General features: G+C 38.2%; 1 protein-coding gene across 3 annotated transcripts in view; it reads left to right on the top strand.

Moving 5' to 3' along the window:
• Positions 1-27,542, top strand: part of DPP10 (dipeptidyl peptidase like 10) — a 410,129-nt gene that overhangs the window by 277,396 nt on the left and 105,191 nt on the right. For all 3 annotated transcript variants that reach the window (XM_056496455.1, XM_056496456.1, XM_056496454.1), the window contains exons 4-5: positions 13,166-13,260; positions 23,390-23,464. In XM_056496455.1, the coding sequence (XP_056352430.1) occupies positions 13,166-13,260; positions 23,390-23,464 (170 nt within the window). The remainder of the gene's footprint in view (positions 1-13,165; positions 13,261-23,389; positions 23,465-27,542) is intronic.

Raw genomic sequence — 27,542 nt, 5'->3', positions numbered from 1 at the left:
TTGGACTGTTTATCCCCCCTCAAGTGTCTGTCTTACAAGTGAAAAATAAATGCAGTAGAATCTCAGATACTAATTAGAAGTAGCAGCTAGAAACCCAGAACCTAGAAATAACTCTGTGCTGAAAGATTTCAAAGGCTTTTTGTCTTAAAAAGCTAGCAGGTTAGAAAAGAATGGGATGCAGATTGTTTATCACATTATGCTTTATTTCAATTCCCTTGTGGTGTTTAAGAATAAGTGTGTTTAACTGGCTATAAGACTGCAGCATGAGTGACAGCTTTTTGTCTTTTCATAGCTGAAAATAAAATTATATTTCATAGGTACTCCTGTAGATACTGCTTATTTACTGAAAATGAATATATTTTTCTTTGCTTTATATGTTGTATACTCCTGTTATTTCTCCTAGAGGTAAGGAGAACAGTGATTAAGTCCTGAAGCCAGATCCAAGTGCCAGATCCAAGCTGTGCCAAATTTTGATGAGTTTCAAATATTTTGAAAGTTACAGTTTTCTCCCAGCTGTTTCCTTGCTGTATATGGAATAAGTAACTTGCTCCTGCCAAGAATTACTGTATTTTTTCTTTTTTTTTTTCTTTCTTTTCTCTCTCTTTTTTTGTTTTTCTTTTTTAAGCATTTCTCTCTCCTTTCTTTTCATCCCAAAACCAAATATGCCAAGCATGTCCTGATCACTGAGCACAGACTCACAGTGCTGATATTTCACTCCAGGGAGCTTGGAAGCTTTTCTTCTGCTCTGCTGCTGAGTCAGGAATGTGAAAAGTCTTTCTTGGAGTCATTGGTATCAGGCCAAGGGTTCTTGGCATCTGCTTGAAATGAGACATCTATCCTCAAATGTAGGAGCTATTTTCTTCCTAGGAAGTAGTTTCCTTCCTGGGAAGCTCCAATTCTGGGTTCTTTTCTCCAAGAAAAAAAGTGGAATACCTTTGTTTCTAGTTCAGGGCTGTGTGTTGAAAGCTGATACAATGCTGCTTTTTTTTTTTTTTTTTTTTTTTTTTTTTTTTTTTTTTTTTTTTTTTTTTTTTTTTTTTTTTTTTTTTTTTCCTAAGATGAAATTAAATGTTACAGAGTAACATTTAATAATGTTTAGTAATTCTGTGATTTTGTTTAGGGAAAATGCCACGACAGAAAAAATTTCTGCTCTCTGCAGATTGAATATGTGTGATTTTATATGGAGCACGGAAATTTGTTTGCAGATCTTAATTAAATTATGTAATAGAAATTGAGTATTTGGTGTTTTGATACATCACTGTATCACATAAATTGTGCTTTTACCCTAACAGTGAATTGTTTCAGTGGCACAAACTGGATTCAGAGAGTTGAAGTGGGCACTCTACAGAACAGAGCAGAATAGGCTCCAATTTCTGGCATCTCTTCAGTGTGCTTCACATTGCACTGCAAGATTAAATGGATTTCTTTTATTGATAATTCCCTCCAGGCATTATTACAGTGAAAAGTCTTTAAGTAAGGTGTTAATGGCATCCTCATAGGATTTGTTTTTTTTCATTTGTCAGCTCATAATATTATATCAAGAGCTGTAGTGGATTCTGCACTAAAGTGTTTAAAGCAAGCCTGCATGCTCTTCATAAAGGAAAACCCAACAGGAAATGACTGGCCTGGTGCCAGAATTGCAGGTCAAAATCCTGTAATCTTGCCTCTGAAAGAATTCAGGATAGAGGTACATAACGAGCTCTTTTGGCCCTGAAATCTCTGAATCTACTGCATAGAATGAGTGCAGTCTATTCTGCTTCCATCCCTTTGGTCCAGCCTTTTTACACTTGGAATATATAATTTGGAAGACAATATCAAATTCATACACTTCATGTGAGTATGTTGAACTGCTAAGTGGCTTCCCTGTAGTCACTTAAATTTCAGCCTGTAAAGTAGAATAAGTTTGTCTTTAGAACTGCTAAAAGTGATCTACAATTGGGAAATTTGGGAGTATTTCTGTCTGTGTTTCAATTAGGTGCATGAAGGGTTTGTTTTTATAATTGCATGAAAAATGAAAATAACAAAATCTGTTTGACAATTTCACCATCAGGAAAATGTTTACTAAAGATGATAAAAATGAGTAAGTGTAAACAAATCTAAAATCCCTCATTTAGAAAGATATTTAATATTCTTCCAAAGTGTAATGTATAGGCATGAAAAATATGGATGTTCTGCCAAAGGCAAAGTTGCACCTAAACAAATTTTATTCCTGCTAATGTGGTTGGATCATGTCTTTTGCATGCCCTTATATCCTTGGTAATGGAGTAAGGGAGAAAATGCAAGAATCTTCATATTCAGGCTTTCCTCATAATGTAATAGTGCTTATTCTAGATCCATTTAATAGTTGCTAATTATAAGCACCAGATATATATTTTTCAGCTATGGTATTGTATTTTATTCAATCCTTCCAGTTACTTTCCTGCTTTTTTTATGGCACAAAAATAAAAAAAATCCAGACAGGTATGTTAAACTCTGAACAAAATATTTTCCATGTGTCCAAAGCAGTTATTGAGCAAGTATGGACTTAGTGAAGTTATCTTTTTGCTTAATAAAATAATAATAATGTTCATCTGAAAGGATGGCTTATGCAAATGGAAAAAAAAAGCTGAATTGCTTGAATTCTCTGATCAGAAGCAGGTAAGAGGTGTAATTCCATGGAATAATTATTAGGATAAATTTGGAAACATAATTTAAATATTTATTCTTTGAAACTCAAGTATGACTAAAGCATGGAGAATAGCTCTACTGTTTCACTTGTACCTCACACCTGGATGAGGCCTGTGCTCCTCCATTTTTTGGGAATGCTGTCAAATTGCCACTAAATACTCATGCTGGTTAAGAGCAGTTGCTGCCTTGCCAAGAATGGCATTGTTCAACCTTTCCTTGATTTTCTTCCTCTTGTAATATTCCCATTCAGCTACATTTTATTTTAAATTAATTGTAGAGATAAGCTGCACAAAATGTCCCTTACCAATGTGTCACCTTTGTAATTTTGAAAGAAGCAAAGTGAAGAACATGCTCATTATGTTAAGATAGAGACTTAATTGCTTGTGTCTCTTTGTGTTTGGAACTGAGACTTCATCTCTGAGCCAAATAAAATCTGTTGGCAAGTGCTGCAAAATATAATCAGAATCCTTTCCAGGCCAGTATGACAGGCTTAATGCTGATGTGTTTTGATCAGAAGGCTTGTTTGTGTGAGTTTGAGCTTACACCTGAGTTTTCTGATTGAATCCTGGGGATAAGATGCTTTCCTAGGTGATTTCCACCCCACACCTGCTTCCTGCTCTTATGGAGTTTACCCAGAGTGTGCCAGGCAGGGCAGGACCTGTTGGGTCAAGACAAACTGTCCTGGTGATCCTGCAGTCCCTGGCACTCTCCAATTCCCCACACTCCAGCAGAACAGTGGAATTACATGTACAGATGAAACAATGGCATCCAAAATGAATTAATGCCAAAGCAAATCCTGCCAGTGTTTCCAATTGCTGATGCCAAATCTGTGTTTCCATATCTATGCTGATTAGATACCTACAAAGTCACCATTTAATTTTCCAATTACCTGGCATGGTTATTTCCCAAGACCTTCAGTAGTAGGTGATGAACACATATGAAAACAACACCTAAATTGCTTTCATTTTGTGAGTTGAATTTAGATACAGGTTTTAATACTTCTGGCAAAAATTCTTAATGACACGTGTGACTCTTGAATCTGTAATTTCTATTCAAAGCACAGATGACTGATCAGTAGAAATAATTTAATGTAGGCAAGTATTTAAGGTTCATAAAAAGATACAAATAAAATCACAAAACAATGCTTTGATATGATATATATATTACTGTCTGCATGATGATTCTTCCAAGCTAATGATCTCCCTTTAATCAACATGTTGTTCCTGTAAATCAGAATGAGATTTGGAAGAAGCAAGTTAAATAACTGTGAACAGAAAGTTGCCTACCTGTGCTTACTTTTATAATAAAATACTTTGTCCTTCAGTAGTATAAAATAAAATAAAAGATTCAGCATTGTACACCTGGAAGTCCTGCTCCATGACCCTGTTTGTCTTGGATGTGCTGTGCTGGGTGTGCCAGGTTCCCAGAGCTGGATTTCAGAGTTTGTTAATGACCTGTGGATATCAGAGTGTGATGTTTTCACTGCCTGAGCCTGGGTTGGCACTGAGCCACCAGCTCTGCCTGAGTCTGCTTGCTGAGATGCCCTCATGGGGGAAAAAGGAGTGAGAAAACTGCAGCCCTGTGGCTGCTCCAGAGACTGGCCTTTTACTGGGATATGTACATCCCCTGCATTTTAACTTTCTCACTTGCTGGGCTTTTCTAGGAAATGCCAGTCACATCTGGAGCCCTGCAGAAGCAGGGATGGTGTGAGCCCTCAGCAGTGATTGTTTGGAAGGCTTAGGGAGTTCACATTCCTATTGCAAGCTGAAATACTCACTTTTATTTGAGATTTGCAGTTCTATAGGAGTAGAGAAGCATATAAATCTCCCTTCATTGAAATCACTGTCCTCTCCAAGAGTGCAGCCTTGCCAGTTCAGCAGTGTGTGTGAAATCCAGCCCGGCCACGCTGCCGGCTCCAGAGCAGAGCTGTCCCTGTTCCATCTGGCTTGGCTCAGCAGGAAGGTCAGCCCCAGGGCTGCCAGAGAGAGCTCAGCTCCCTCCCAGGGCTGCCAGAGAAGGGCTGCTCTGCTCTGGTGCCTCATTATCCCTCTGGGGAAGAGGCTGCAATAGGATGTGTGACCGAAACGGAGAATTTGTTCCCTGATTTTCTCAGTAGTCCAGGGACACGTGTGCTGTTTGGACAACATCTGTCTGAGTCCATTGCCAGGCTGGCTCAGTAATGATCCTAGGTGCCATGCAGGAGAGCAGAAATGTTTCCAAGTAGTTGGGAAAACTGAGGAGTTTTGTCACAATTTTGAAGCTGGCAAGATAACAATGTTTGATGTTTCACCATCACCGTGTAATGTGGGCTAAGAGAACCAAAGTGTTGTTAGAAGTTTCACCACTCATCATCTTTAAATTTTTATAATATTTTGTCTAATTTGAAGGCTCTGTCTGTGTCTCTGTCTCTCTTTTTTTAACATAGAGAATCCTAAAGAAAAGTGTAGGTACCCAAAGCTGTGTGGCACTCGAGCAGTGATGTGGCCAAGGAAGGCTCTGCCATGAATGCAGCCACTTCCCCTCCCTTTCTTTTGGTGCTGATTTACTGTTAATTGCATTTCAAACAAATTGGAATGGACTAATAGACTGAAGTCTATTATCCCAGCTTTTAACACAATGAAATCATGTTTAGTGCTTTGCTCTAAGGGGAGGAATGAATATCCCTGGCATTTCCCTCCAAGTAATGACAGAGATACAGATGGAGATTTCTGCATTATGAATAGTGGGATGGGGAAAGCATTGGGAGGAATGGTAGAAATAGTCACATTTTGTACTTTAGTCCATCAGCTCATTGCTCTTTGGGTTAGATAACTGCCTCCCATTTATGCTGGCACACACTTAGATCTTTGCATTTTCATTTATTTTTGTTAATTTACTTTGTTGTGCTTTGACCAGTTGTGTTCTAAAATGAGGAAGACTTAATTCTTCTATAGGAGAATAATTATGGCACAACTCTTATTTTCTTTCAACTTTTTCTAATTGTTAGAGAACTCGTTAAACAATGTCAACAACTTGCTTACAGATTATGATTTTGGAAAGCTGAAGCTCAGGTTTAGCTGTGTTATTCTGAATGTGCTCTTGAAACAGAGAATCAGACAGACCCTGCTGAGGCAGCCTTGATTTGGGAAGTTTTGAGGGATCAGATCCATGTAAAGGTGCTATGCTCACTCCCAAGCAGAGTACCAGGGGAGCAGAAGAGACAATTTGTTCATCCAGGAAGACTGGAGAAGAAAAAGCTTCAACAAGCTGTGGCTGCTCTATGCCAGGGATAGCAGGACCAAAACCCTCAGGCAGTTACAATTTAAGTTATGAGTGATTTGATGAACTTCTAGGAAAAACTTGGAAATTATTCTAAATAAGAACAGCTTTCCATTACCATGGCATTACATAGTAGAGGAATATATGGTTTAATTTTGCTGTGAAAACTGAGCTGGCATTGCACAGCATGTCTGGGTGGAGCTGCAGGACAGTCTCCAGCTTTATCCAGCTGCATTCTCTGTGGTCACCAGCATTTCATTTTATCTGCCTCTGTCTTGTCTTTGTGAAGTAATTCCCTTGTGTTTCTGCCTTTCCAACATGTCTAGAAGTGACTCAGGGAGCACACAGTGATGTTCTTCCAGCTGAGCTTGTCACAGACATTGCAACCTGTGGCTGTAGTGACTGTCCTCCTTATTGCCTCCCACAGCTCTGCAGTGAATGTTTCCTCATCTGCTTCAGTTCAAACTACAGAGGCTTGGCTCCACTGCACTATATATTTCACTCTTTTTGTTTTGGGTTTTTTTTCCTTATAAATTAATCCCCCAGTGGATTTGTTAATATTCAGGAGCTGTCTGGTCCCTCTGTTCTGTCTGAAGTGGGCATGGGGATAGTGTAGTACTGGGATTGATCCTGTGCAGTTGCATGACAGGGAAGAAATTGATTTCATAAATGAATTTTGGCAGTTGAGCAGAGTTGAAGATTTTCATACCTCGATATGCTAAAGTAACTGGGACCACTGAAAATTGGCATGAATTGAGCTTGACTTGCTCTGCAAACCAATGACCAGATTAGGAAAAGAGGAAGATACATTGAGTGTGGATGGAAATTGGAATTTTCTAGTCAATCCATGCCTGGGCACTTCACTCTGAAGTTCAGGAAGGTTGGAATAGCAGAGCTAATTCCTTTGTGCCTGGCAGGGTGCTGCTCTCACTCTGCCACCTCCATTCCTGTAGCTGCTGCACCATAAGAGCTCTGTCTGGTTTTTGATTTGTTTGCATTGGGCGTAGATGGGAAAAGGAAGTAGGGATCAGAAAGAGCAGGAATTACCTGTGTGTACAACTTTGCAAGCCATTTTGAATAAGAATTATTGTATGTACTAAAGGATTGTCTGGAGGAGTACACTCCAGGAGTACATTGCATTATAAAACTAGTGCAGAATAATTTTTGTCTTGAGAGCATTACTAACAGCCTAAACTTTTAGAAGTGCAGTGGAAATCTTGCTCAGCTTACACATGACTTCACCAACATATTGAAATTTGGTCTGTATCTCTAATATCTTTGTAAAGACTGTTTTATTTAATTAGTAAACACTTCATTAGACAAAGAATTGTCTAGCACCCCTTGTTTATTAAATCAGAAAGCATTCTCTATTTTAATTAGCATGACATTTTCTATAATCAATTTGATGAAATGCCATCTGCAGTTCTAATAATACTGTGTACACCAAAGGCTGATTGACATGTGTGTTGACTGCAAGGTATCAACCTTCTTTTAGGTTTGCATTTGAAAAAACATTAAATATAAGGAAGAGGAGGACTCTGACTTGCTAATGCTACTGTTTGTGCTGCAAAGCAGAATTTTAGCTAAACAAACCCAAACTTAGTAAATATTTTCAGTGGGAAAACAAGCATTAACAATCTTCAGGTTAACACTGTCAGCAATTTCAGAAAAGTACCCTGAGGCCTCCTTATTCTGGATCCTATGGAAGAGATTTTCAGCATTGCCTGAATTATTTCATTCTCTTTCCTTCACTTTTTAGACACTACTTGCTCTCTCAAGACTGTTTGATAAATTGCCTTAATACCTGATGGTTTCTATGCACAAAACTGCCTGAGTGCTGATCTCCTTTGGGCAATTAGCTTAGGCTAAGATTTACAGTGCTCTGTGCAAATAACCAGCAATTAGCAGTTTGTGTACCTTCTTTATAAATCAGTTTTTTGGTCAAACTATTCAATATCAGTATTAGTAAATTCTAGACCCATTTTGAGCCAGGTTCTTGCTCAGGTTGGTCCAAGCTGGTCTTGGCCTGTATCCACTGAAATTGATTGATCCACCCAAGTTTCTCTCAGGAGCTACCATGAAATAAGCCTCATTATCAACAAGTAATAAAAATCTAGCAAATATTTTACTAAACTACTTTTGTTTGGCAAACAAAATTTACATTAACTGTACAGTGAATTTAATAAGAGTCAGGTTTTTTTGCACTCCAAGAAATGCTGTTGATTCTGTAGCTCCTTGTCAGTGCTAACAGCTGCAGAGATTATTCACGTTAATCTCAGTGAACATGATGACAATGTGGATTTGCAAGATAAGCAGGTTTTAGTTTTATAATAAGCTTGGGTTGCCATGATGACTGTTTGAGGCTAAAGAATAACTCCATGTGTATTCATAGGTCAAAAATCATCGTTTAAAACCTCTGAGAATGGAATAGACTGGGTAGAAATGCAAGTCTTGCCTGGCTAAGATGAAATATGCACAGAATAGTGGAGGCTCAGATTCAGTAATCTTCTAAGTCCTGTGGCTTTAGTGAGCCTGTGATGCTTCTCTGTATTTTCATAAATTCTTAAGGTTCATCCAGGGCAGGATTCCTGCTTTTCTACTTTATCAAGGAAACCCCACTTGTTCCTGAAGCTGCTGGATCTTTCCAAGTACAACACAGACAATTTTAGTTGACTGATTATGTCTCACATATCTATTGGTCAGCAATCTCTTGTAAAATATCCCAGATTTAGAGACCTGCAGAAATGGCAAAACATTTGGCATCCCCTCTGCTCCTTCACATGAAGGACACAACTCCCTTCTCTTGACTTGTTTCTGAATTATGCAATAGCACCTGTGCCAACATCTTAAAGCACTCAGGGAAACTCCTGGAGTTACTCCTTGGGAGAAAATGTGTGATAAGCAGCCTGGAGCTTTTTGTGTCACATACAGGTCTAAAGATGAAAATACCATCACTAAAAGAGGAAAACTTTCAACTAATAAAAGTTGGATCAATATTGATGTGAAAGTGAATAAAATACTGGACTAAAATTCAAGAGACTTGAGAGTATGTGGTAGTGTGTCCTTTCAACTCAGTCTGTGTAATTTAAATAACAAGATGAGTTACTTAATTTCAGTGGCAAGTGAAACTAGAGTTTATACTCTTAAAATAAACCACCACCATTCAGTGTCCTGCTGCCAGAAAAATAAATCATTAAAGGCCATGTAGACCCTGGACAAAATTCTTGCACTAGAACAATTCAGCGATTGATTTATTGTGATGGGGATGTATTTAGGGATGCAAGATAGTCCATTTTCTCCCTAAACAATACAGGGTTTTTCATTAGGATTTACAAGGGCCTGATTTTTTATTTTTATTTTTTTTGGTCCATGTGAACATACCACGTGTAACTGTGAGTGCTACAAAGGAATTCTGTAGCATTTAGGACATGGAAGCATGTGGTCAATTCAATAAATGGGGGTAAATTCAATAAATGGAGATAAAGAAATTCTTGCTGAATTGATGGGGGTCAAGCTTCTTGTCAAGTAGGAAAAGTTTTGCATTGATTTCTTTTCATTGTGTGATGGTTTGCCTGTACTTTGACATTCCCTAGAACAATTTATATTACACCAGGCACAGTATAGAGCTGCATTTCCTGCCAACTCATACCCTGCTCTTAAACAAAACCCTAGCAGTGATGAACCCAAACCAGAAACAACAGTCTTAGTGAAGCTATTTAGAAGAAGTACTGCTTTCATTTAAAAAAAATACTTGAGATTATCATGGTGCTGTATTTATGTAATGGTGTTGTCAGGGAGGGCTGTATTTATATTATTCATATGTACATCCAAACTGTGGTTTAAAATGTATGGATTAACCACTTCAGCAGAACATATATTCCATGTTCTTTGCCTAGAGATAGGGCAGATGATGAAAATATTTACTTTTAAAAACATGCAATTTGCATGAATTTTGCAAGAATTTGGACATTTGACCTCGCAATGATAAAACAAATTACCATTAGCTCTGCAGCTAATACAATTCTATGAGGATGTTGCTAAAGTGAATTTGTTCTGCTGTGACAATCCCAGAATTTTGTTTGAATTTATTTTTATGTAATATTTTATTTAATGTTGCATTCTTTGTGAAAGACAAATAAGTTGGAGAGAACCTGTTGAGCATCAATTTTTCCTGCAGAGATGTGTGTCCACTAGGCAGCCTCCTTCTCAGTCAGCCTTGGAAGGAAGGTCAAAATCAAGATGGAATCAATTCTTCCCAAAGTTAGTTCTTTAATAACCCTGTCTACCTCTTTGTTTTTTTAGTGATAGTGTTTTTAATCCTCCTAATGTGTTTCCCATTAATTCTGTTTAATGCAAGCTTTGGGTATCATAAAATAAATCTTGGACAAAAACCCAATACAGTTTCAGCAGAGTTGTCTCTATCTAATATAACACTCTCAAATTTTTTTAACAAGATCTATGTTCTGTCAAGTGCTATTAGGTGTTAATTATATTGCCTGGCACTATTTTTGGGAGAAGAATCCTGGATTTATCATGCCATTATTTTATTTGGTTCTGATATCAGGATGTTATGTACAGACCCTTGGTTGTCATGTTTTAGTTAAACAGAATAAACTAATCAGTTATTCAATTCTCTGGAGCTTTCAAACTTTTCAGAAATTTAGGATCTATTATAATTAGGAAATTTTCAATCAGTTGTTTTTAAGACTGTTTTCATGTGCATCATCCAGGGCTGGTGACTTGATAACACATTTTCCTTAGAGAGGCTTCCTCATGTTCTCCTTTGCTTATGACAGAGTGCTTTTTATTCTAGAGATGCCCTCAGATCAATAACATGGCTCTTCAGGGCTGCAATTTGTGCCCAGCTGAGAGCTTTTCACATGACACTACTGTTTGTTTCAAATTAAATGAGGATTTCTTTGAAGTAAGAGCTCTACTTCTCTGAATGCCTTTGTGAAATGTCAGAGGTCCCTGAACCTCCTTGTGGTGAAGGCAACAAGATAATAAACAAAACAAATCCATCAGCTGTGCAAATGGATGAGGCTAAGGACTAGGAATTGTTTTCTTTTGTAAAGACTCTAGGTAACAAAAATGTAAAAAAAAAAAAAAAAAAAAAAAAGTATGTTTATGTCTCTAGGTAACATTTGAGCTATCAATGAAAACAATCATCGTCATGTGGTGTGACAATTAACTCTCACATCATCCAGCCTGAAAAAAATCTTGGTTGAAATGGGATTTCCATATTAATTACTATGATTACTTTTGAAGGCTCTTATGCTCTGTGTTTACATGGGATTTTGATATAGTATTTTACTTGCAAACCTCCATACATTTTGCAAGCATTCATTTGATTTATGCACTTCAGGAGTTAACTAGAGAATCCAAGTTCAGAGAGATGTATAATTACTGTCCAGTAAAGCCTGGCTTTTCAAGAGGTCTGACTCAGTTTTCTGTTCTGATTCTTTGAGTAAATTTTCTTCTAACTTTAGAGCAAAGGCTTTCATTTATGTCTCTCATAGTATTTGCCATTCCAAATGTTGTTTCACACCTTGTGAAGGAGTTGCCAGAAGAGCCTTAGGACTCTGTATTTTTTTTGTGGTTCTCTTAGGGATTTTAAGGGGAAATTTTTTTTGAGTGAATTAGTTAATGAGGCACAATTCTATAAATCCTGTTGGCAAATGACATGTAGGAGAGTAGATAAATGAGGAGTAACATTCTGCACTTGTTTGGGTTTGGGCAGCACAGTGTCACCTGTGGGGTCAAATTGCATGGCCTGGAGCACTTGTTGTGTCTCTGGGTTATTTGTGCCATTTCTCAGTCATAACTGGGGACAGATCTTTAGCCAGACAACTTCATTTTTTCTGTGATATTCAGCATCATGATCCAGTGTCAGTGGAGATTTCCAGTGCTGGGGTCCTAAAAGAAAACATTCAAAATAGCCTAAAGGAAGCTGCAGAAACAACCATGTTCTGTAATTGGTAACCTGAAACCAAATAACTGTCTGTGAAGTGCTGTTCCTTTTTATTCAAAATGAGTGTTTGAAATATTTTCTCTTTAAAAGGAGCTGCTGTTAATTCCACAGTTCTCAATCTGATTTGCCTTCCTAAACAGCAGCTCTAATGATACTGTCCTAAACTCCATCATCCCACCCCACTCACCAGCCACAGTCCTAAAATAGCTTAGTAAGGTCTTCAAATGAGGCTTCATTAATTTTACAGAACATACCAGAGGACATTCACTAGTGCTGTATCTCGAGTTCCTGTGGAGTCAATTAAAACAGAGCTACATTTTTCTGAATAATTTTTCTATAACATAACCTTTTTCTCCAGTCATGTTTACTTGCCATTTCATAAAATTCAGGGATCTATAATGAATTTCTTAGACATTACTGAGGATCAGGGAAGTTCTTTTGTGTTTCCTTTAGGCTTAATTTAGAACTTTTCCTATGCTTTTTACATTGTTATAATAAAATACTTTAATTTAATTAAATATAAATCTCTTGCGTGGATTTTAAATAATCTGAGAGAATCAGCACTCATTCTATTCAATCTTGTTACAAATAGTGGAATTTTTAATTTTTTTACTCAAGGCTGATGTAGTAATTGTATTTCTTGGTAATTTTGAAGGTTTTGATACAAGTAAATACAAATTATTTTTCATCGATATCCAAATTAATTTCAGATTTTTTTTTCTTTAAGTGTGTTAGATTATTTTTCACACAAGAAATGATAAATAAAGTGAGTGGAAAAAGGAAAAAGTTGCAACAGTTCATCCTGCACTGTTTTAAGTGTTTTGCAAGTGGACCTACTTAGCTTTAACCCTCCTTTGCTAACATTCAGTTCACAGGAAGATTCAGAATTCTGTGGTCCAGCATGAAGCACACAGAATATGGACTGTCTTAAAATAGTCATAACTTTGTCCTGCCAGTCACCAGAAATACAGACCAGTACAGAAGTTTTGTTGGAATCACTTCTAAGGAGATGTGAATATGATGTCCAACAAAATCCTTTGGTTTTTTGCAAAACTTTACTTTAGTATATGGCCAAAACATAGATGTATTGAATGAGGTGAGCAGGCATAAACTGCTAATTTTGAAGCTCATGAGGCAAATCAACAAAACTTCTGTCTTGTTTGTATGTTGTAATAAGGATACTCTAATTAATTTAACATGCTGGTTCTCTCTACAGATATATCAAATTCTCAGTGTGTTTTTTAACTGCTTATTTCTTTGTCATTGCAGACACAGCAGTGGTGTATAAAACCAGGAATGGACATGTTGTTGAACTGAATGTAGAAACAAATACAACCACATTATTACTGGAAAACACAACTTTTGTAAGTAATTTATATCATCTGCTTCTTTCTCAGTGGAAGTCTGCTAACATTTTTTTCTTGTAACAGGAAAGAGAGAGTATATATAAAAAAAATATATATATGTATAATGTATATAATATATAAAAGTTAGAGGAGATATGTTCATACCCTAGACTATATTGCATATAAATTAAAAATATAATCCATTCCTCTGTCAGTGCATGATTTCTGGATGAAGTTATTTGTTGTTTTATTCAACCTATGTGTAAATAGCCAAGGTATTGGAGGATTTGCTCTTGGTTGTGCTTTTTTCAGACCATCTGAAGGATGGATCATGCTTGGCATGTGTGCTGGAGATATCTATATCTACCTGTCATGTCTATTAAGAAAAAAATATTTCATAAAAGGTGGGAATGCTACTTAAATGTTGAGAGATTTTCACTGTTAGAAAAGGGGGAAATTGTTCAAGATTCATAGGAATATTTTCCTTGAGGGAAGTAAATATGCAAAGAAAAATGTTAATCTCTGGTTTAGTAGTTTCTCTGTGCTTTATTGGCAGACTAGATTGGGGATTATTCCTCTTGACCAGTAAAGGATATATCCATGAATGGTTTCTGACTAGCAGTAATTGCTAAGAAGTATTTTAATACTTTAGTCTGCATTTTCTTTTGCTCTGCTTGCCACTGTTATTCTCAGGGATACCACTTACATTCCACCCTGTAGTTCTGGTTTATCAGGGTTTTGCAGCATGATTGTGTGGCTTGTCAATCTTTCCTCATAAATACTCCATGCAGACCACTGGCTGTTATTGTTAATCCCTATACTTTTAATTTAATAAAATCTTTTACACCTGCAGACTCAACAGGATGATTCATTTTCATCATGCTCTTTGGCAAAGGCTGATTTTATTCCTGGTCTGCTCCTGGCCTTTGCTGATAGAGATTCCTCTTTTCAAAGCACAAAGCCTCAGGTGACCTTTAACTCCTCAAACAAGAAAGAAGAGAGTAGAACTTGAGGAGAAAGAATTTGATGCTGATTTCCTAGGTCAGGGTAAAGATGGAGGAGGATGGAGGAGAGAATTACATTTTAATGGAGAGTGTGTGTGTGATCTCTTCTGTGAGCTGCCCCCTTCCATTTGCTGGTCTGTGCCTCAGGGTTCCTCCTAGCCCAAAACCGGCTGTCAGACACAATTAGAGGTGGGTGGAAGGGTGAATTTGTGTCAAGAACAAGCTCTGGAGTATGAAGAAGCCCTTTCTCAGTGACCCATTTATTCAGGTGTGTGTGAGCCCTTGCCTGGCCCCCTGGGCTGCTCAGCCCCATGTGGTGCCTTCAGTGCAAAGCTGGAGCAGGAGCACTGCCTGGGCATCCCTGATGGAAAATGTGGCTTTAGTGCAAGCACTTGAGTGTCATCACAGATGAGCTCCTGCCCTTTTGGCTGGCAGTGTCTGGTCTGTGCTGCAGAGGGTGATGCCAGCATGACACAGCCTTGCCAGCTGAGGATGGGCTGGGAAGGACAGGCTGCTTCACACTGCCTCTTTCTGCAGAGCTGTTCTTCTCTGGGCTCTCTATGGAACTGATTTACCCTCAATTCACTCAAAACGAGTGAGCTTTAGCCACTAGATATCTACTGCTAATTAGAAATGTGGGAAACTGATGCAAAACAGATAATATTCAAGAACCCCTTTAGCAATTATGGGTGGAAAAAATAAAAACCTGAGTGTATTTTTTTTCCTACAGAGCTCCTCTCTTTACACAGCCAAAAGTTGAGAGTGTTATACTTTAGAAAAGTCAATTCCAGCAATTAGCATTCATATGGAGGATGTATAATGAAAAGCTGAAAACAGAGCAGAAGGCCCAGCAAGTTTGTTGGTGTGTGTTTGGAAGAGAACAGTGGGAAATGTTCTGTGCTGTTGACACAGTGCCCAACAACCCTAACAGGATAACATTACTGAGGCAAGCTGAAATCAAAAGCTGTCCTGTTCTTCTGAGCTTGACTGTCCCTCAGTTTGCACTGCTAAATGTAATCTTCTAAAGTTAGCACCTGGATCATTAATCAAACACTTTCCTCCCTCAGTGTCATATCTGCTTAATCATCAGTGCATAATTAGAATGGTGGTGGTTTAATGACTCTGCAGAGATGTCTTGGATTAATAAAAAATACAGCAGAGATCCAACATAGGCAGTGGCCATGCAAGTTCCTTCATTCTTCCCTATGAGAGGGTTTTAGTCATGGAAGAGTCACCTTTTAATAGGAGTTATTAGTCTGATTTCAGTCTGCATTCACTCTTCTGTTTGCCTTTGCTCCAGCAGCCACAGAAATGGCAGGGTTTTCTTAGAAATGTTGATAATTGTCCAAGGAAAATTGAACTGCTGTGATAAACTCCTTGTTCAGAGGCACGGGGCAAGTAATGATTCTTTGCCACCCCTGATTGGGCTGTGCTTGAATCAGCACCTCAGGGATTTTCCTTTTTTCCCTCATTGCTCAGCCTGTGAAGCAATCTTCCACTGGGCACAGATCACTGGCTCTTCTGCATCCTAGAGACTGCCACTCTCCTGCAAAGTACACATCTTTTATCCTTCTTTGTGTTGCTTACTGTGCAGAAGCCAGATATCCCTAATGAGGATCTGCTGTGCTCATAAGTAGGTATAAAGCAGGCTGCAGTTTTTTAAAGAAAAACCCTGTGTTGGTATATATAAAGATAACAAAATCCCCCAGCCTTTAAAAGTACCATTAATAATAGTCATGTATCTGGAAGGAAGGAAGGCTAGTGTTTTGTCATTCTAGGATGCCCACTTCCCTTCCACAGGGGAAGTATCTATCCCAAGTTCCTGAGATAAAATACTTTTTTTCCAGTATAACCAGGTTTTATTTAGTAGAAGAAATTCTTGCATTTAATTTGTCCTGGAATGGAATCCTTTTCTGTAATCAATTAGTAAAACAGTCTGGACTTTATATAATTAAACTATCAGCAAAGAAATATTATGGGTAACAAATACAATGCCAAGGGTAGCTTTCAAAGCACAAAGAATATTTGTTAACATCTCTGGATGTCATTATTTAAGGATGTTCTCTAATACACATTTTCCTCTGCCTGTATCCATGTAGTGCCTCCTGTTTCAGCTAACAAACAGTTAATATCCTTAGCCAGCAGCTTATAAATGTTCACAGCTGGAGGCTGGGCAAGTCTCCTGTTAAGAGGAGCCAGAAAAAGCCCTAGACATTAATCACTGTGTGGCATCCTGGTGTTTGAGATGCTGCCTCCATGCATGGTTACAATATGTTCTCTATCATCTGTCTGGGCTGCCTATCACCATGATCCTCAGTGACAAACCTACCAGATTGTCAGCATTTATCAATACTTTATTACACATTACACTTCCAAATCCAAGTGTGGCATTATGCCACATTTAGCTAAGGAATTTCAGTGTTTAGCAAGCATTTTGTTTAATGCTTTTGCCATCAGCTGTTCCACAAGGTCAGTAAGAGCAGGTTACCAGCTCACACACAGCCCAGCCACGAGCTGGACAGGAGAGACTGGAGGAGCACATGGATTCTTTAGCTCAGGGAAAGTTGTCCATCTGGCTCCTTATTCTAGCTCAGCTCCTCAAGTCAGTTTTACAGCCCTTAAGCACAAAACAAAATGGAATTAGCAAACACAGAGAGGATAGAAATTGTGTGCAGGGATTGTGTGTTCTGGTATGAAACTTGCCAAATCTGTTGAATTTTCTGAAAGAAACCTGTAGAAGTTTTGCCTTCATTTTTCACTCTGAAAAAAAGCTGCAGTAATTATGGAAGTGTTTAGAGTTTTATTAGCCCTCAGTTTCTCTGCTCTTGTGGTACATGTGTTCAGATACCATGCATGGACCTTAACACTCTGGATCCTCTGTCACCAATGAGTCTTCTGTGATTCCTCCAATCTTTTGTGTGGATGGTGGGATATATTTTGAATCTGCTGATTTGTTTCAGTACCAGGCTATACAAGTGGAATTGTTTGCATTTTGTGAGCTCTAGAATAGGGTCCTGTATTTACTCCAGCTTTCTCCCAGCTGGGCACTTCAGACTCTTCTAACACCCTGACTGGCCTGACTTGACTCCTGTGCCTTTCCACTCCTTTCAAGCTCAAAGGGAAACTGCATTGTGGTCCACAGCAAGCAATTATTGCTGAGTTTCACACCTGTTTCCAGAGCTGGTCAGGAGCATACCCTGGAGCCTGTTGTGTTTTCTGGAGCATCTTTTACAGGAAGGTGGAGAGGGAAGGACCTTGCTGCCTGCTGTTGGTGGCAGCAGGGAGGCAGAGCAGGAGCAGCCTTGGCTCAGGGCTCATGGGCAGGCTGTGGCTGCCCAGCTGTGCAAGCCAAAAGCAGAGAATGAGAGCTTCAGTCTGAGCAGGGCTTTTGGCAGGGACTGTTTGTGGTGTTTTACAGAGCCTTGTTCATCAACAGCCCTACTTGTTCTCTTCCTTGTGGTACTTTTTTTTGTTTTGTTTTGTGCTCCCCACCACCACACCCCCTTGCCCTTTTGACAGGAAATTCAGTGCACCATCATAATGCAATTACAGTTCCTTTGCTGATTAATGTAGATTTAATTGCAAGAGTAGTTTACATGCTTATATTTTAAGAACCTTGGATAAGAGATTAATGAAAGGGTGAATAATAGTAAATACATTAAATAAAATTATATAACTACATAAATAATAATAGTTGTTGTGACACTGGACATTTTAATGACCCACACATTGTAAATAGGTGGTTATGAACACTGTAACATTCTCTCTACTCTCCCATGCTGCTCTAAGTGTCCAATAATCCTCTCAGCACAGCTTTTCAGCAGAGGGGTTTTTATGAGGAAGGGTTTATTGTTGCAGTGCACCATTGTGCATTGAATGGGAAAGCCTGACAGATGGAAGGGTTTGCAGTCACTGTGGTTTGGTGGTGGCCATTGGTTTTTTATCCAAGTGAAGGAAGTTTCACCATAAAAAAATGCAAAACTGTCACATTACAGCAACTCCGTGTGGAATTTCTCTAAATAATATTCCTGGTAAGACTGTTCCTTGATATAGTTAAGGGTTAATTATGGGAATGTTCCTGGCAAATGTGAGGGGAAAACCTTCTGTGATGGACTGGTTAGATGTTATTGTCTATCAGGGTGCAAGGCTCATGGTTGGTTCCTGTCTGGTTTTGTGTCCTACAGTTCCAGGTGGGTTTGGGGAATTTGGTTCCTGTTTTTGAGAGCCACCAATCCATAGCGTAGAAGTCAGCTGAGATCATGTTTTAAGGCACATTTATCTTTCAAACTGGGCAGGAAACCTGAGGGTTAACAGTTCCAAGAGCTGGCATTGCAGCATTTTTGGGTCTAGATTAAATGCTCAGGTGACACAAGAAGCTCCGCATTAAGAAGCGTAACCTTGGAAACCCAGATTTTTCATCATTCCAATTATAGCACATTTTTCTAATTACAACCTGTCTTTCTCAGAGGTTTCCTGTTTTCAGTGCTACAAGCACTTCTGCTGGGCTCCCCTCTCTGTGCTCTCTCATGGTCCATCTTCTCCTTTGGGTGACAGCAGTGGCAGTGCAGGAGAATCCCATTGTTCCTGGATTGCTGGTGCCTCCCAAGGGAACTGTGACATGCCAGATGCCTTCTCCTCTTGCAGCTCCTGTATTCCATCCCTCCTGACTCCTTTTATGCCATTTGGCCAATGCCTGTCTGATAAGTTGAGCTGGATACCTGTGAATGCTGATGAACTCCCATCCACTGAGGTCCTGCTACACCATGAAGTTAAATTTCTGATACAGATGTAGGTGTGCAATAGAGAGATGTGTAATTTCCTTTTGGTTGCCACCAAGCTCTAAAGTAACATTCCTGAAGGTTTTAAAATATTTAATTCTGGATGAATAATAATTAAAAAAAAATAAAGCCTTAATGTGTGTTAAGGGAGCACTAAACAAAAATTGGAGAAGGATGATAACAGGAGTGTGGAAGATGGAAGTTTCTGGGGAAAATAGAAGCACAAAAAACTGAATCAGCAGGAGGGGTAAAACTAAAGGAAAAAACCAAACCAGACAAATAAGTAAATTCCACAACAGTGAACATTTCTTTAAATCAGTTTTAACTGTGATATATTATTTCACTTAAAACTGTCCTACTGAAACTATGGAAGAAGAATACTGTAAAGTATACATGTTACAAAAATAGTTTTACAACTCTGAGCTAGACTGTATTACAGATAATTTCATCTGTTTGCTCTATACCATGTTTTTAAAAGATTATGAATAAGGCACTGATTTAAATGTCGTAGTAGTTAAAATCCACAAAACCAGTAAACCAAACGTTTTATAGTATGTGAGAGATGAAGAGAGTTGCCAGTACATCAGAACTAGGGAGAAATAGAAAGAGCTGATCCTAGGGGCCCTTGCTGAGGTGCAGAGCCTAAACAAGCCTAAAATTTCCCTTCAACACAATTGTAACAGGTATTTCTGTGTTCTGAAAACACACACAACAGGCAAAATGAAAATGAAAGAAACATTGACATTGGAAGTCAAACTTGAGAATATATTGCTCACTGGAATTCTGTGTTCCATTTTAAGCACCCATATAGAAAGGTGGAAGAAAAGCCAATTCTTCTTTCCATGCAAAACTATATTTTAGCAATTCTTGAAAGGTGGATGAGCGAAGGGAGCTGGGAAGCTGAAGGACAAAAGCCTGTTCAAATTCTCTCTTTTTGCCTGGATTTGGCTTTTACTGTTGCAATCTATGATGGCAGTGAGACCATTGGGGTCATCACATCATGCATCACTGTTCAGGAGAAGAACTAAAACTCTTACCAGGTGAGGTGTTCAAAGAAACCTGGAAGTACAGTGTTTCATATGGCTAGACCAGATTTTACAGTCAGTGGGGGTTTTGGTCGAGTGAGGAATGAAAGATCAGATATAGGATCATTTATGTATGAAAAAGTGAAATTATGTCAAATGCAGCAATGTAGGAAAAATGGATGGCAGATGTATGAATTAAGCAGAGAAGACAGTGTACAAGTGTTTAAAAACCCACATTTATATTGTCTCAGAATTATGCAATAGTGTGGACTAACCACTTTAAGGATTACAGCAGTTTCTCCACTCCAAGTGTTTTCTGGTTGCACAGAGCTGATGGTTTTCACAGGGATTTCAGCTCTTGATGGGGCTGGGTATTGGGATGTAAGGAAATTCCCTTCCCTTTTTCCCTTGTGTTGCCTCTGTTGGGTTTGGAATGGGATTAGGATGTCCCTGGGGTGCTCAGTGTTGGACCACCCCAGTCCCTGACTGCCTGATACTGAGCAGTGATGCAGAGGAATCCAGCCCTGCTTCTGCATCCCTGGACCCTGCCTCATTAGGCAGCTCTGTTTCTCCCAATTTCAGAGTTTATTTGTCCAAAATTCCATTTCTTAGAGATCAAGCACAGCAAACCCATAGGGTTGTAGTCACATGGGGCAGCATTTAGGTCTGTCTTCCTTAATGAAGGCTAAATAGCTCCTGACAAAGCAAGAAGCTTGAGAAATTGTGGATATGCTGACCCGTGGAACAGCCATCCTGTGGATTTGGATAACAAGACACCTGGGGGGTTTTAATTCCCAGTGTATTTCCAGTGTGGTATTTCCACAGCTCTTCCTTTTAAACTCAAAAGTGTGTTCCCCTGAGAAGAGAACAAACCCTTGGGGTCAGAATCCTCACAAGCTTCTTTTTAATGAATAAATGTGTCTAATCCCTGTAGGGACTGAGCCCATAGATGATCTCCCAGAAGTTTGTGTGGCAACATCTCATCTCCTACAGCAGGGACTGGAACTTCCTCTTAATCCCTTTACCAGCTGATCTGATCTCAGCCATGGAGTCAGGCAGCTGCTGGTTGATGAAATCCCTTAGGCATGGTTTTAGGGGAAAAAAAATAGAATTCTTCCTTTTGTTTTAGTGACACACATCATGAGTTTACTTGCCGTGTTAGGCAGCAGGGATGAGTCATGTGATGGTTTTAATTTCCTGTTCTTAATGTATGAGGGTTTCTTCTGTGCATATAAGCAGGCAGTTCCTGAATTAATTGCCAAAATTGTCCTTGTCTTTACCAAAAACAACGCTTCAAAACCAGAATTTTAAGTAAATTGTAGTTACTCTAAGTCACTTAAATCTCTCTGAAATTCTACTAGAATTAAACCCCTATTTCATTAAAAGATTGCTTGTAAATCCAACTTGAATAAATAGGCTAATTATGTTTTTGTGATAATTTAAAGAAATCAGCTTTGGCAATAAGCACATAATTTCTGCTGGTTTAATTTTCAGTTTCTTGTTTCTGAGGTGAAACATTAAAAAGCATGAAACAGCTTTCTACTCCTTTTACCAAGAATTGTGCCATTTTACTAACAAAAAGAAAACTATTTTGCCCAAACCCATTACCATACAGTTTTTGACATTGAATGTATACCTTGTGTCTGGAGGTAAATAAAGTGTGGCAGGTAGGGGAAGCTGAATAAACAAGGCCAGTGGGATTCAAAGACTTTAAATCCCAAAACCAAAACTCCCTGTACTTGAATATGCAAGTAGCTGTTGCTGGTGCTGCCTGGAGCTGCCAGTGGCTTGGAGCTGCTCAGGAGTTTGCAGGAAGAGCCTCAGACCTTTGTGTGCCATAATCAGGGACTGCAGATTCCTCCTGAGTGTGTGAATGGTAGGAGCTGCACTCCTTGGGAGTAAATTTGGAAAGCTGCCTGGGTTATATAGTGCTGGATGCTGAGGTAGTGGGGCAATAATTAATAAACTGCTAGAAAGAAGACAAAATTCACATCTGAAAATATTTTCAGTGAAGTGCCAGGAAAAGAGAATATTACTCATAGATTAACATAGTCTCTGCTTAAAGATGATTAACTCATAAAAGCAAATTTGGGCACAGTAGAAATCTGCTCTGGAGCTTTGTAGATACAGAAGGATGGTTTAAGGTGTGTTGTCTTTTTTTTTTTCCTTCTTTCTCAAGACTGCAGATTTATCTTCTTACTTTGGATTCCATTTTGCTGCTGAATCAAACAGTTTATCTTCAAAAATATTTTTTGCTTTAATTATTTTTGATAACTTGATTCTAACTCTATTGCCTAGGAACCTGAGTTTAATCTGAAGATCAAAATATTGCATTTTTTCAGTTAATTGGACTTTTTTTCCCCAGGTACTGCAATTTAGCTACTCTGAATGTAATAGTTTGTGACTTCCTACTTGTGTACCTTTATGTTGAATTCATTAGTTTAGTGGTGGGATTAGGCTAAGCAGAACAAGATGCTTAAGAAATAAAAATAGTAGATAGATCTTGTTCTACATAGCTATTTTTTATTTGTTTTCCTTTTATGGCTTTGTGGTTCTATTATTTTTTTGCTGTCCTACATTTTTCTATTCTTATCTGCATTTTTCATTTCTTCCTTTTCCTTTCATTCTGCAAATAGATGTATTGAGATTAATTTAAAATTATTTCCTTCAGTGCCCTTTAAAGCACATTCTTATCTTTCTCATGCATTAGATTCATTAAATTATTTCTGACATCAACATTACTCCTTGATGAAATTACAATCTTGAATTCAATTGGGTGTCATGTTGTCTTGAGTGGATGTAAAGTATTATTAGTTTTATAATACTACTTTGTGTTTCACTATTCTCTCTGCTAAGAATTTTTTTTTTTTTTTAAGAATGAATTTTGCTTTGGTTGATGTTGTTTTGCAAAATGTTTGTTCATATGGTGTTAAAAGAAGAGCACTAGAGACATAGTGCACACCTATTCTTTTTCTTGCATATTATCTTTAAGGCCTAACCCAGTGATGAATCCCCCCTTTAATCATTGCAACCAAATTGTCTTCCTTCATCCTCTGGGAATGAATTGGTTAAAGTTGTTATCCTTGAACTTAGTGCTTGTAGTGTTGGAAAAAACTCATCAGCCTCTTAATTGATATTTAGTGTTGAAGCCAGATTCTTCTGTTGCCATTGAACTGATACCAGCTAATTAGACTAAGAATTATTTAGTGAATCCTTCTTTTGTGAAAAGTACATTGGTTTTCCAAACCAAATCTGTCTTATGAATGGGAAGTTCTTAAATGAGCTGTAGGAAAATTTCTTATTACTTTCCTATTGCAAACTCACTTTTACTTTATTGCAGGTAACCTTCAAAGCATCAAGATACTCTGTTTCACCAGACTTAAGATTTGTTCTTATGGCATATGATGTTAAACAGGTAAGCCAGCCTTTCCTAAACAAACAGCCTATAAATCAAAACTCCAAAAACCTCATTGTTTTTATGTTTAATTTGCAATTCCACATGATATGACTTGTGCACTTGATTTCTCTTTCCAAAACCTTCTGGTTGAATGATGGGGAAGTTTGTATTTAGATTTAGATGTGTGGACATATTCTCAGGAAGGTAAATTGCCATGGCTTCTCTGAAGTGCCATGCTGGTTTTGGCAGTAGAGTTTTCTAACCTTTAAACTGCTCTGTTACTACCTGTTTATGTGAAAATCCTATATTCCTGATATTCCTTCTGTTTTAAACAGCTGCACTGGTCATTTATGGACTATACAAAAAAAAACAAAGGTCTAGGCTGATTCATGTCATGGAATTTTTATTGTTGGCTTCAGGAGTCTGAAGTGTGGCAGTCTGGAAGCTTGTATAAAACAGTGCATTTTTGTATAATGCAGTGCATTCTTTGTTTCTTATAGTATTGAGAGATTTTGGAAGCTACCACATTGTCAAAAAGAGTTTTGATCAATAATACCATGTAGAGTTTTCTAAAATAAATCTTGTAACAGAAAGGAAAGAAAAGAAATAGCTTTGTGAATTTTCTCTGTGTATATTGGTGCTTGTATAAAAAGTGCTACTAAAATATGAACTGCTCTTCATGAAAGGATAGTTCTGGGTTGATGGACTCAGTGGTTCTTTGAACAAGTTTGGGTTGTTTTGTCTGTTCTGACTGTGTTGCTATAAAGTGATTTGTTAACTTGGTATTACATCCAAATAGGGTTTTCATCTACCAGTTTTTCTGGATTCCACATCAAGCTTTTTTCACAATATGCCTATATCAGTAGGAAAGAGCTGCTGTTGTTCAGTTCACTGTTTTTTTTTTGTTTGTTTTTTTTTTGATGAAGGGTTCCAGTTTTATTCCTGTCTGAAAAATAAATACTTGCTCCTTGCTACTTCCCTTCTTGATTGCTTATTAATCTGTGAAGGAGTTTAATAAACCCTCATCCTGACTTAAACTGCTCATTTATTCTACTGAATTTTTGATTTTGGATGGGTTTTTTCCCCTTTGTTTGAGATTTTCTTGGTACTAACATATATAGCTGATATAGATAAATAAGGAAAATGTGACAGTACCATCACACTTTATTACATCTAAATGTGTTAACAGCAGGGATGGATCCCTGCCCCATGATAAAGATGCTCCATTGACATGCAGAGAGCTCTCAGTGTGTGCTGATCCCATCAGTTTGCAGTAGAACCCTCTTTCTGTATTTCAGTCTTGGTTCTGTTGCAAAAAGAAACTTTTCTGCCCTTTCCCAGTGAAGTTACATAGAGGGAAGGAGTTTGCAGCATTCATATTTTCCCTCTAGAGCTTTTCTTTGCTCAGCTGTGTTGACAATAAAATGAGAAATGAGCAGAGGTTGGCACATTTTTTGGTGTTAGTCCTGGGTGGCTTTGGATGGGGCTTGTGCTGCTCAGACTGCTCCAGCTGAGCTCGTGGCTTCCAGAGCAGAAACATCCCTTGATGGTTGTGTCTTTGAAGTGGTGGTGGTCCTAAAACTCACAGCAGCTGCATGTTGTCACTCAGATGGAAATAATGCCTTAGCTCCTCAATGTGTTGCTTGAGGTGGAAGGAAGAAGCACCAAAAATCATGTAAGACAATTTATTCAGACATTGCAAAAACATTATTGTGAATAACTGGGGAAAGTCTTCTCTTTTCACCAAATTTTCTGACTCCTGGGATATTTGTTAGACTGGTAAGGCACTTTTGTTTCCTCCAAATCTGTTGGAGGAAAGGCATGCAAGGCCTTGGGAAGCCTGTATATTTCTTCTAAATTCAAGCTTCTGAATTACATCAAGGGTTAAGTTAATGTTCATAATTCCTGTGGTTTAGGAATTCTTTTTTCCTCAGTCAGAGCCATACTACTGCATCTGGATGAGAGGAACTCTGCCTGTCTACCTTTCTTTTCCCCCCAGCTGCTACCTATAAATTATTAAATTTATTGACTATAAAATTAAAATCAATACTAAGCAGCATAACTTAATTGGAGAGTTTCCAGCTGGTTTCAGTAGAACCAGGTCAGATTCTTTCTTACCTCTTTTGAATGTAACTTTTTATGAAACTGAAGATTTGCTTATTGTCAAAGTTACAGCACATGGTTCAGCCTAATAATACCCAGTTCAAGGAACCACAAGTAACTTAATTATAAGTATTTAGTTGATCTCTCCATCTGCTATAAATTGCCACAGATCTCTGGACCTAACTATGTTGGCCTCTTATTTTTCCTTCTTTGTTGATTTAGATGTATAATTGTCCTGCAGTGTATTTGTTGGGATTTCTGCTTTTGAAGGCTGTCAAGACTTTGGGTTTTTAAAATTATAATTGGTGTTTGCATACATCAATCTGTGTTCTTTGTAACATACAGTAATACAGCTGGAACAGATTTATTAATCAACATTTTTGTAAATAAGCTAGTGTGTTTCAGCTGAGCAGATTGGAGGGAAATAGAGACAAATACTTCTTCAAGACATTTTGTCGTGAAATTGTAATTAGAAACAAGGTTATTTTGATGTTTGGATTAAAAATAAATGTTGAGTTAAATTAAATAGTTGGATATTTATTTTACTGTTGTCAGCATTTTCTTTAATCTATTTTATGCTTGGAATGGCAAACTTTAATTAAATTTGCAGTAGTTTCAGCACAATTAAGAATATCCTCTCTGCATAACGAAACATAAATCTGCATGAAAATAAGCCATCTTTGAATACAAAAGTAATAATTGAAGGGATCATTTAAATTATGCTTAATATAAGGATGAAAATCATTTCATGTGGCATAGCAGCTGGTTTGGCATAGCTCTATGAAAATATTGTGGAAGAAAATCCTTTTGCTAAGGAATTGGAGGTGTTGGACACTGATTTCTGGATCAGGCTCATTGCCAGCAGGTGACAGGACAGGAGCCCTGGGGCTGTCTGGTGTGTCCTGCTGGAACACAGGGCTGTGGTGGTTGTAGAGTCCTTTCTGTGTGTGCTTTGCTGGATTTTCTGGGTTGCTTCTCATCAGTTCTCCAAGGTTTCTGGCTTTGCCAAAGCTCCCATGGCTCAGCTGTATGCACATGTGAGCTACATTTCTGTCTCTAGCTCACCATAATTTGGTTGGTGTCACTGAAAAAGCCTCGTTGTGCAAGGCAGCAGTTCAGAAATAGAAATGAGTTTGGGAAATGAGCTCAGACATCCTGGCTGGATGTCAGGAATTCCTGATTCTTCTGGGACAGTGGGAGCACAGCACCAGGGAAACTATTGTGCCTATTGTATGCAGGGAGGGGACAGTTTTGCAGGGCTGTATCTTTTTGATTTTCCTTTGAAGACTGTCAAGGTGTGAGCAAAGAATGTGACTCTGGGTGACAGCATATCTAAGCCATTTGAGATTTCAAGAGGAAAGAATATTTCACTACTGCTTTCAATAAGGACTGTGTTAAAATGGTATTTTAAACTTTTCTCACTCTTCTGGTGGTATAATTCACAACTTCCAAAATCTGATTTATAGTTTTGATAGGAAAATGGAAATCAGACACTCTGTTCTTGCATTAATGGTAAAGAATGGGACAGTGAATTTGCAGAAGAGGGAGAATGAAGGTCCTAAGAAATTCTTTTACCATTAGGAAACTTTGGTGTTAACTTGGTATCACAGCCCTCAGCAGGCTGTTGCCACTTGTCCCTGGACTCCACATGAAATGAAATAAGCTTTATTCCAGATATTAGTGAGTTTTTGCTCAGATGTCATGGGCATGTTCTCCCATTGCTCTTGCCAGAGCACAATGTGCCACAGAGGATCAAGTGAAGAAGGAGATGAGATAATTTCCTTTCTTTCCTCACATGATGAAAGCCTTGTGATTTTTTTCTTCCCTACAAACAAGCTGTTATTTCCTTTTCCCTGCTTTCAAAGCCCTTTTGAATGCCAAGCTTCAGGAATTTTTCCTACTTTATTCTCTTTTCTATTAATAAGGCATCATCTGTTTTCAGTACAAGATAATTATGTGTGAATTTTTTTAGCTCTTGGTTCAGAAATGTGCT

Source organism: Oenanthe melanoleuca, chromosome 7 (genome assembly GCF_029582105.1).
Source record: "Oenanthe melanoleuca isolate GR-GAL-2019-014 chromosome 7, OMel1.0, whole genome shotgun sequence".
NCBI classification, from domain to species: Eukaryota; Metazoa; Chordata; class Aves; order Passeriformes; family Muscicapidae; genus Oenanthe; species Oenanthe melanoleuca.
Note: the sequence above shows the minus strand (reverse complement) of the source record. Positions and strands in the feature narration are given on the sequence as shown.